Genomic DNA, 11270 nt, shown 5'->3' with positions numbered 1-11270 from the left:
ATCTTGCTACTTCATTTCATTTTTCACAGAGAAAATCGCAAAAAGAGTTATTAAACTATTGAGAATTTGGTTATTTGATCGTTACATTATTTATTTAACTGCAATTGCCATTCACTCAATTAACCAAATAGTGAAAATTTTTTTGTGACATAACTAGTAAAAATTTATACTTTTAATCACTCAAATAATATTTTTTTATGACTTAACTAATAAAAATTTATACTTTTAATCACTCAAATTATAAAACTATACATTTTTTTAATATCACCAGAAGTATGTTTCAATTAATTGAATGATCATATTAGCTAAATAAATGTCTAATAGCTAAAACAAAAAACTATAAATTGCTTGAAGAAGTCATCTGCATTTGTCTCTATCTGGTTCAACTTATTACTTCTTTTTTTTGCTTTTGCTTTAGCTCAAGTTGTGGATAAGCAAAAAGGGCATATGTGGAACACAAATATCATCTCACTCCTCAAAATATTTTTTTAATGCTCATTTTTCTGACATGGGCTGATCTTGTTACTCCAACTATAAGTTCAGGGGGGGTATCTGATATTTTACAAAGATCAGGGGAGGTGAGTGAGACTGTCAGAAACCTCAGGGGAGGTATCTGAAATTATCCCTTTTTACAAGCAAAAGTCGATTTGCATCAGTACAGCAGTACTTAATCCAAGAATAGAGGGCCTCATTCCGATGAAAGAAATCTAGCGTCTGGATCACACTTCAGCTTCTTCACCCCTTGGACTTGAGAGTCATCACGGAGAAATGGACAGCCGCAACGTCATCGTTTGCGACAATGGCACTGGGGTATGTCTCATTTTTTCCGCATTTCTTCAAATAACTGCTATCCAGCCTTTGATTTTAAATCCTATTAAGCAATTTATTTGGTTCCTCAAATTTATCTGGGATCGGCCCTTTGCGTCCCCTAATCTCCTCTAGCTAAAAGTTTTCTTTTTTTTTTTTTTAACAATTTTAAGAATAGATAGGTGAAGCTTCTGTGTGTGGGATGTGTGTGCGCGTGTGTTTTTATTGAAAGAAAAAAAAAATCAGATTTTGATTCCATGGGTATTTTTGCAGTATGTCAAGTGTGGCTTTGCAGGTGAGAATTTTCCCACATCAGTATTCCCTTGCGTTCTTGGAAGGCCAATGCTAAGATATGAGGAATCCCTCATGGAACAAGAAGTCAAGGTTTTTTTTTGAAGTTAGAATTAAGCCAAATATTGTTTTCTCTCTTTAGAGTTGGGATCAATTCCAGTGTGAGGATAGGTTAATTTAAATAATATACAATTTGCATTCCAACTTCGATAGAGGACTAAACATAGCCTTTGGAAGAGCTTTAATATGTTCATTTTCCTTTCTGTTCTTTTTTTTTTTTTTTTAATAACCTGATAGGACATTGTTGTTGGAGATGCTTGTTTGAAACTGAGGCATCAGCTGGATATTTCCTATCCTGTCAACAATGGGATAGTGCAAAATTGGGATGATATGGGCCATGTATGGGATCATGCCTTTTTTAATGAGCTGAAGGTAAAAAATTTGGTGCTTGTTGTAATTAATTTATGAAACTAATTCAGGCAATTAATTTCAATTTTATAAAAAGGGTGCACTAAGATGGTTAATTGGTGAGGATGTGGTTTTGAAATATTTGTTACAACAAGGCATTTTGACTGACCAGTGTACAAATTGTATGCCTTTTTAATATTTTTTATACACATTGAGTAGTAAATTTTGGACAAAAATCAAAGCAAGTGCTGTTTATAATAATAAATAGCGCAACATGATCCCTCTTTATCAATCGATCATTTTAGTGAGCCCTTTCCACTAATTTTTCCTGTTTATGTATTGATCAGTTTTCAAGTTTTACTGAAAATTTGTCATTTCTTTACTTGAAGGTAGACCCAACAGAGTGTAAGATCTTGCTCACTGATCCCCCTTTGAACCCATCCAAGAATCGTGAAAAGATGGTTTGTATCTATCTTCTTCATAACTATATGTTTGATACTGCAAACATTTTAACCTCTTGGTATTATTTGTGAGTCTTGTTTAAATTTCAGGTTGAGACCATGTTTGAGAAGTATAACTTCGCTGGTGTCTTCATACAAGTTCAAGCTGTTTTAACATTGTATGCTCAAGGTGCTTATAGAGACTGGATAAAGTTGAATCTTCAAATGTTAGTTTTAGAGGGGAAGCATGCTTTGTCATTGCTTGGTTTATCTCAAGACATGCTTGTGATGAACATTTCTACAATGAAATCCTTGAATGGAAATTTATCAAATGTGATTGATTCGTTGTCCAATCTTCTTTTGAATCCACAGGTTTGCTTACAGGATTAGTTATTGACTCTGGTGACGGTGTTACGCATGTGGTAAACTGCTGATCTTCACCTTTGCTTGGTTTATCAATATTATGATGATTTTCAGGATTATCTTCCTCTGCTCCTTGGATAAAGATGAACAGCTTATTCTTTAGATGTCTTATGAACTAGTTTGGTGTGCTTAACATAGTGATCAACATGCAAAGTAGCTAAAAGCAAGTTTGTTCCTCTAGTATAGTTGCTTTCTACTCTGAAGTTTAATGAAGGCACTTCAGGAATTTTGTTTTGGTTGCGGTTTTATTTGACTTTGTACACAGGATTCAAAACGAATTTACTGTAACTAATCTATGTAAGAGAATGCAATCCTTTGTTTTAATCTTACAAGTGTTGACAGTTTAAATGGAAAAATGTAGCAAACATATCAAAACATGAGGATTGGTAGTCTTTTCTTATTGATGAACTACTCTTACCATTTTTTTCAGATATATATATTTAATTTCTGACTCTTTTGTCATGACTTGCAAATAATAGAAGTCTGTTGTGGATATGTAAATCTGTTGCAAATTATATTCTTCAGTAGGTATATAAATCTGTGGATATTTAACTGATTATCAGGTGATCTAGAAGCTATTGTTTCTTGATTGAAGATGTGAAATAATTTTTCTATCTGATCCAGAAAGAATATGCTACTTGTTCATAAATGCTACTTGGTTACTTGACAGCTAAGGTTTTACAGGTTCCGGTTGTGGATGGATACTCATTCCCTCATCTCACAAAAAGAATGAATGTGGCTGGACGCCATATTACATCATATCTCGTAGATTTGCTCCAACGGAGAGGGTGAGTGCAATCATGTGGCTGAAATGATCATAACGTCTTGTGTTCTCATAACTGTTTTCCCATTTGCCCTTCTAATTTGCAAATAATGCTTCTGGTTTGAAGGTATGCAATGAATAGAAGTGCTGACTTTGAGACAGTTAGGGATATTAAAGAGAAATTATGCTACATAAGGTGAAGAGTCGCATCAAACTGTGGCTTTCAAACTTATGTTTTTATGTTTTGAATTTTTAACTTGAGGTGCAATTGGGTGCAGTTATGATTATAAAAGGGAATATCAATTGGGACTTGAGACAACCATCCTTGTTAAGAATTATACAGTGAGTTAATTTCTTTTAAACAGTATCTTTTTACTAATGTCTTTTCTAATCAAGAGATACCAAATCCAAACATGTCTAATCTTTGTTGCATCATGACCAGGGTGCAAAGGACAATGTCTTCTTATGTTGAGATCTATAATTTGCATCGCAATTTTCTGAAATTAGTACTTTGATTTCTAAATTTATTGTTTCTAAAAAGAAATTTTCTGCTCCAGAATATGTTTTTCCTGTTTTCTTGTCCTGAATAGTATTTACTTTTCTTGTTCTGCTAATAAAATTAGGGGTTTATCTAACAGTTACCTGATGGAAGGGTGATTAAAGTTGGGACTGAGAGATTCCAGGCATCTGAGGCTCTTTTCACTCCGGTAAACATGTCTACTGTTTGTTGCTTCGAACTTTTTTACCCGATCTTCCAATTCCATTATATGCTGTCCCCCAGACATGAAACAAATGAAAAATTACCAGAAGCTGGTTTTATTGTGTCATTTTGAACCCTATGCTCTTTAACAGTTTATTGTAAAAGGTTCCTATTTTTCCTTGACAGTAACTGTGTGCTAAAACATTGCGAATTTTCACTCCTTATGTTCAAATGTGTGGTTGGAAGTATGAAAACAGGACTAAGGGTGTAACTGATATGTTCAAATGCGAAATTTCACTCTTTATGTTCAAATAGTGCTATACTCCGAATCAAATTCAGAAAAAACTTGAGCTCTACCACAAGTTTGGCCTTGATCAAGTATTCTAATTGGAGCTTGAGTTTGAATCATCACATAGAAGTTCAAGTTCGAGCTCGATTCGAGCTTGCTTGACTATTGAAATATTGAGCAAGCCTGAACTCGAGTCATGTGCTAGCTTGAGGCAAGTTGCTTGACTCATTCAGACTTTTTCAATACAACTAAAAGAGCAACAATAATTGGTATCAGCAGAGTGTACCTCTATAATTGCCAATAGTGCACTAAGACCTCAATAATTATTGTTAGAACCATTTCTTATCTGCGATTTTACCTGAAAGTCCACCAATTGGGCCGAAAAGGATTCACAATATTATAGTAAAAATTTTCTCTTTTTAGTTCAACTGTCCATTTGGGTTTTGGAAGTGGGAAGACTTGACAAGAAAACAGAGGGATGACCACCGCCTCTTTAATTTACCTTCCTCTTTGGATCTGGCCACAAATATAGCCGCCTCTTCAGATGAGGACACAGATATGAGGAATAGGAGAGACAACATGAGAATGAACAACAGGAGAGAGAACAAGAAAGTAAGGAAGGCATGGAATAAGTAAGGGTAATATTGTTTTCAGAGTAATAAAATATACTAAAATGTCCCGATTTAGACAAATATAATTGTTGTACAAAGTGTAATTTTGTCGTAAGTGTACAAATACTTTAGCATTTGTACATTTGTATATAAAAGTAGTATACTTATATGATCACTGGCAAGGCTCTATGAGCTTTCAAATGGAATACCGCTCAAACTCAACTTGACAAAACTATTAAGCTACTCAAGCTTGATATTTGCCAAGTTCGAGTCGAGCTTTTGGCTGGCTGCTTGTGTGCAGCTCAAGTCATTTACACCAATAAACAGGACAATTGTGTCCCCATAGTGATAGGTAAAACAGCCTAAATTCTGGTTCCTTCTCGTGATTCCTGTACTGTTGATGTTGAATATGGACCTTGTCTCTTAACACTTTTACATATTGTAATTTAAGGCAGTTAATATGTTTAGTTATTGGAATTTATGCAAAGCATCTATGGTTGACCATGATGCAAGTGCAAGACTTTTTGTTTGATGAATTCTATCTCTAAAGCAAATGGATCTCAACTTCCCAAAAAAAGAAGTTAATATTGAATTTGAATTTGCAGGAATTGATTGATGTTGAAGGTGATGGAATGGCTGACATGGTGTTTCGCTGCATTCAGGAAATGGATATTGACAACCGCATGATGGTATAATTATTATAAATACCTCATAACTGATAATTTATCATTGCTTGCACACGACATAAGTCAGTTATTATGATATACTAAATGCATGATTTTCCTGTTTGCAGCTATACCAGCATATTGTTTTGAGTGGAGGAAGTACAATGTATCCTGGGTTACCGAGTCGGTAATATTTTCTGGTTCTGTTTTGCTTAAATTGAGCCATAGACTTTGAACATCTTTTGAATTACTTTTAAGTAATTGTTTACTACTAAGCTTGCTGTTTTGCATTATTTCTGTCTTCTTGGGTTACCAATGACTTACTGTTTGCATGGCTTCTTGATTGCAGATTTTTCTCTTACTATCTAGACAATTTTCGTCCTCCTTTTCTCTTCGTTTCTTGCAAGCAATTTTTCCTTGATTTGAACAATGCAAATGTAGATTTCTTTATTAAATTACGTGAATCAGCGAGTATAGTTTGTTTTCCTGGTAATTTTGTTTTTTAAAATGGTCTCTCGTATCCACTCCTCTCCTGGTTAACTTTGAAATTCGTTAGCTATATTCAGTTTGCTAGTTTCGAGTTTTAATTGGCATAATGTAGAGAAAAGGGCCATTAGCATGCACAAGTGGTCTCTTGTGATGCTCAAAATGGGCTCTAATCTCGAGAAGAAGAAAAATTTATCTATAACCATTAACTGTGGCCTCAAATGTTGGTACCATATTGCATAAGTCTTGACATTTACTATCTAACATATTGGTGTAGCTTGTCAGTATTGACACTAGTGCTAAGATTTTCATACACATTGATTGTTGATCAGATGAAAGAATAGATTTTGTTTCAGTTGCTGTCTTTGACATATTGCTTGTATGTGTCCTATTCTTATGTTTGAAAGGCATAACCTTTAGCCATTGCTTGCTCACTAGATGTTAGTGTGAAACAATCATTGTGAAGGGATATCTCTGTCAAAAATATTATTCCTTCAAATGCTCCACGGAATAGTTAAATGTATCTGGTTAAGGCATGCTTATTTTTGTGAAAATGCATGATGGAGCTTCCTTACAGATTCACAAGGACACGTTAGGCTTTGGAACATCTCCCTTTAACATCACCGACTGTTTTCATAAATTTTTCTGTGCATTTTTTATTTGTCAGCTTGGAGAAAGAAATTTTAGATCGCTATCTTGATGTTGTTCTGAAGGGAAACAAAGATGGATTAAAGGTAATCTACCATCTCTTTTAATATGGTATCTCTATGTAAAGCTTAATACTTGTAGCGTAGGGTTGTACTGGAACTAATACAGGGTATCTTGCCTAGACATTTGAGTTTTTTAACCTACTGCAAATGGGAAACAGATTAATAACATCCATATCTTGCTTCGCCCCCAGGTGTTATTGTCTTAGGCTACCCCATTGATCTCTGAGTTAATGCTGAAATATTTGCACGATAAAATCTCTTTAAGAAATTGATGTTAAGCCTTTGCAAGTCAGAGGAGTAATAACTTTAGCCGCTGATACAATTTTTATTGCACTCAATGCACACTATAGTTGAATCTAGCAATTTGTTAGAAGTTGAGCTTAAAGGGATGTGGGATTGATTAATGAAAATCCTGGAAAGGGGAGGATTAACATGATCAAGTACTAAATAGTGTCCAGACATAGTTATTAGGATTTAGTTGTTAGTTGTTATAAGTATGTAGTCATTTTGGACTTTATCCTTTAGCTATTTACAAAGGTTATGAAGGTCTATTGAAATACTTTTAAGCATACACAATAACAAATAAATATATTATCCTGTCAAAGATTTGGAATTGCTTCCTGGTCAAGGGATTAGGTGCATAAGATGAACTTTAAAGGGTAAACTGATGTTTGTCTCTAAATTTGTGGTGATCTTATATGATTTCTGACAAAGAAAATTTGTTCATTCCATGCTGTAGTTATCTTTGACCATTAGTCAAAGGTGGTTAGGGACATAAAAATAGTTTTGAGCATTAAAGGCATACCTTTGTCAAACTGACAGGTGGCATTGTATACCTACACATTGAAGTAAATCTAAACAAATTAGAGATCTAGTAATTTAACAGAAAGTTGCAAACCTTCAACTTCTTTGTTGTACATTAGCTTGACATTGATATTTACAATAAGCAAATATTTGTTGCTAAGTTGCAGCAAAGAATGCCCTTGGCTGATGAAGAGAAGTCTACTAGATGCATCCTCTCCTCTTCCTGCCCTGGTTGCTGCTTTTGGATTGCCTTTATATATTTTATGATGTTTGTGTTTGTATGTGGCCATGTGGGTTTGAGCTTAGAGTTGAATCTACCTAAGGTTGTTTTTAGAGTTCAGCTGGAGTTGTATCTTTTCATGACATAAATTTTATGAGTTTGTACATTATGGGGAGATTTATTGGAGTGAAGCTTTCGCTCCATCCCCCACAGCATTCAGCTTGTACTAAGGACAGCTGCAGTAAGGGCTTAAAGAATTACGGTCCGGTAATGAGAAATTAGAACAGAATCACACACAGACACACAAACACACACACACAGAGGGACAAAATTTTAAGTGAAAGTACCAACCTAATCTTCTAATATGTTTTTTGTGTATTCTATAAGATGTCAACCTGATTTTAATTAGTCATGGCTTGTAATTAGATGGTATATTGTACTATGTCCAAGTTGTATAGGTGTATTGGTATTTCCTTTTAATATGATACATCATCTAGATGTTTACCTTCTTGGATGCAAGCTTAATTCGTATGGTCAGAATCTTCTTTTAATGGCATGTCAAACTACAAACAGTTTTCTTTTATGACCTTTGATCCTATGTTGTTTGCACAAGATCACGCTAAGACTCAGCATCATGGATCGTCCTACAGTCTTTTGAACCGTCTCACTCTTTATATGCTTTCTTACCATGTTTAATTGTTCTCGTATGGACTGCCGTGGAATGAGCATCACCTTTTGGTACCACATTATGTGTATCCTCTAAGCAATGGTGTTGTAAACTTTGTATCATTTTCCCTCTGTAGAAACTGCGGTTGCGAATAGAGGATCCACCACGAAGAAAGCATATGGTATACCTCGGAGGAGCAGTTCTTGCAGGAATTATGAAGGTACAGTTGAACCCCTTGTCAACACCTCTCTCTTTCTCTCTGTACCTACCTGCCTACCTACCTACCTACACGAGACACACAAGTGCACACATATATGTGCTCACAAAAGTCTTCTTCTGTTACTGTGTCGAAGCAATTTGAGCTGCGTGACATGGCTATTTGGTGGCTTACTCTGTAATTGCGTCCCTACCATCCATCCTTCCATGTCCTGTCATAGTCTATTCTCTTGTTTCTGTGCATACTATTTATTACCAATACATGGAGAATGCTTCGATTTTCCTCTCTCTCTCTCTCTCTCTCCCACGCACACACTCGCTTATGCACTCACAACTGCACTTGCAAAAGTCTTCTCCAGCTATAATGTTAAGCAAGTTGAGGTGCCTAAGGTAGCTAGTTGGTGGCTTTTCATCCTTACATGTCTTGTCATAGTCTCCTTGTATTTCTACATATAATTTATCAGAAGATGAAAGGACTTTGCTAAAAATGGGAATATTCCTGAGCAGCTTTTCAAGCTGCTGGATGCCTATACGTGTTTAATGCAATAGCAATTGTTATGTCTTATACGTGACAATAAAGGCAATAGATTATCTACATTTTTTGGTTTACCACATCACCTATCCATCCACTTATGTAATAGCTAAGGTATCTCCATGAGTTTACTATGTTGAGCTGTGGTAACTCACAATTCTGGTTACTGTTAAGTTATAAATCAAATTATTTAGGAGAAATAATTTAAAATGCACAATTCTTCATTGTATGCACGAAATGGATGTATTTGTCTGCACTACCTTGGAGAGCCTCCGATCAACCCCCTAATACACGGGAATTCGAAATGGCAAACTTGAGAGGCACAAAGTAAGCTTTGGAAAACCTTCTGACTGACTCAACCAAGAAAGTGGGAGGCCAGGAAAGATGCATTTTGGAAAGCATCTCTCCCGACTCAGCAGTGCGAAAGCATCTCATCTCTGGCATCTCCTGAATATTATTGGATTATTCCTATATGATATTAAATGAGTATTGAACCTCGTCAGTCCTCTCTGGATCAAAAAATTTTTAATCCCTGCTAATGAGACTGAGAATCATGTAAAAATTATTGGATTTATGGTAACGCACAATAGATTTCATAATATTGCTTGAAGACATGTAGAGAATTTTAGACAAGTTGTTTGGCTTTCCTGTAGGATGCACCTGAGTTTTGGATTAGCAGGCAAGATTATTTAGAAGAGGGAGTTGCGTGTTTAAGCAAGTGTGGCCAGGCATGAGTTCATTTGGCAGAAGTTGTAAAAGGCAGAAGATCTGGAACAGGGTTGCAGTTGGAATTGAAAGGGGTGGATGTATCACTTGGGTGGCGCAGAAGAGCTTCATTTTTGTTTCCTTAAGGACTTCATTACTTGGCTTACCTACAAAACAGTGGTCTTGTACTAACATTGAATTTGTTGCCTGTACTACATAGTTCCTACGCTTATAGATGTGTAGTGTAAGTTTTGTGAAGAATCTTTAGTTGTTGCTTTGTAATTATTGTAAGATCCTTTCCTTCATTCGTGACCCGGTTTTTAATCGGACGTAGATGATTCTGATAAACTAAAATTTCAACAATCATACCCAGATTTCTTTCTTAGGAAAAAGATATCTCAAGAAGACAGTCTGTTTTCAAAGTCTACCATTCAAGTATTTAAAAAGTTTTATCAGTGTATCATTAATGATGTCACTGTTGCGGGAGCTTTATTTTGATCTATTCTTCAAATTCCCTGAAAATTTTACTTCGTTCATCATAAAATGCCTATTGTAGGCCATTTGGTCCGGTGGTCATCACTTTCTTTGGTGATGCTCCCACAAACTTGCCACTTTACGTGGCCGGTCTTCTGCCCCCACAGGATAGCTCGAGCGGTCCGCTCCCCTTCCTTAGGGTATGGGGACCTTTCTGACTTGTCTAGAGTTCGAGTCCCGCTGCTAATGTGCTCGATGTGGAGTGGGGTCTTCTCTCCCGGGCCGCAGGGGATTAGTTGGGCCTCGTAAGGATTGATTCGGACACTCCTGGGTTGACAAAAAAAAAAAAACATCATGTTTTGTAGTATCATTCGACTAGATGTTTAAAAAGCTAACTAGATAACATGAATTAGAAATTAGCAATCCCAAGATAAGTCCAGTTGCCTAAAAATTGACAAGGGCGACAACGTTTATGGAATGGCTAAATAAATATCATCTTCACTCTCTCTTATATTATTGATACACTTTATTTGGTACTTTCATCAACAGAACTTATTTATGTTAGGGCAAAAAATGCGGATGGTCGTCAAACTTTTTTATTTCATATGTATACTTTTAACCCTTTCATTCTACCGTTAAAGTAGACAAAAAACACATCATGTATTACCCATGGGGAAAAATTAAGGTGGTAATTTTATCAGCACGGGGCAGGGACCAACAAAATCCTAATAGTTGGGCATTGGGGGAAAAAAATCTTAACGATTAGAACAAAGAAAATAATGATTAGAACGAAGATTGAAGGGGAACATGAAGGTGGAGAAGAAGGAGATTTTACACAGATTGATGATAGTGGTACCCAAGAAGCTATTCAGTAATTTAATGAGCTGAATCTATTGAGTAATTTTTGGATTCGCAATCAATTGTTGATGATGTCTTCATGGTGGTGTTGGATGGCGGTTGAATCTGAATCGCAGAAGAAGAGCTGCTACTATTCAATGATTGGAGTGGGAGATGGAGGCGGAGGAGGAGGAGATTTACGCAGATTGATGATGGTGGTAC

At 35.8% G+C, this 11270-nt stretch overlaps 1 protein-coding gene across 2 annotated transcripts; it reads left to right on the top strand.

Annotated features, from left to right (window-relative positions):
* Positions 1 to 671: 671 nt before the first annotated feature.
* Positions 672 to 10103, top strand: LOC113762047 (actin-related protein 2). Of its 2 annotated transcripts, XM_027305291.1 has the most exons (15): positions 673 to 810; positions 1081 to 1191; positions 1396 to 1530; positions 1896 to 1967; positions 2058 to 2136; positions 2319 to 2368; positions 3054 to 3157; positions 3260 to 3328; positions 3411 to 3474; positions 3771 to 3839; positions 5338 to 5421; positions 5526 to 5584; positions 6551 to 6617; positions 8421 to 8504; positions 9686 to 10103. In XM_027305291.1, exons 1-15 carry the CDS (start codon positions 769 to 771, stop codon positions 9764 to 9766), a joined length of 1170 nt encoding a protein of 389 aa, XP_027161092.1. In that variant the 5' UTR covers positions 673 to 768; the 3' UTR covers positions 9767 to 10103. The 2 variants fall into 2 exon arrangements, with proteins under 2 accessions (XP_027161093.1, XP_027161092.1); XM_027305292.1 differs by lacking the exon at positions 1081 to 1191 and having other exon boundaries at positions 672 to 810.
* Positions 10104 to 11270: the final 1167 nt, after the last annotated feature.

The sequence above is a fragment of the Coffea eugenioides genome, chromosome 2 (assembly GCF_003713205.1).
Source record: "Coffea eugenioides isolate CCC68of chromosome 2, Ceug_1.0, whole genome shotgun sequence".
NCBI classification, from domain to species: domain Eukaryota; kingdom Viridiplantae; phylum Streptophyta; class Magnoliopsida; order Gentianales; family Rubiaceae; genus Coffea; species Coffea eugenioides.
This window is presented reverse-complemented; position numbering and strand designations above follow the sequence as displayed.

Coding starts and splice junctions, on each gene's coding strand:
- LOC113762047 (XM_027305291.1), top strand. CDS start 769: ATGGACAGCCGCAACGTCATCGTTTGCGACAATGGCACTGGG. Junction 1,531..1,895: donor CCTTTTTTAATGAGCTGAAG/GTAAAAAATTTG, acceptor CTTTACTTGAAG/GTAGACCCAACAGAGTGTAA. Junction 3,475..3,770: donor TCCTTGTTAAGAATTATACA/GTGAGTTAATTT, acceptor TTTATCTAACAG/TTACCTGATGGAAGGGTGAT.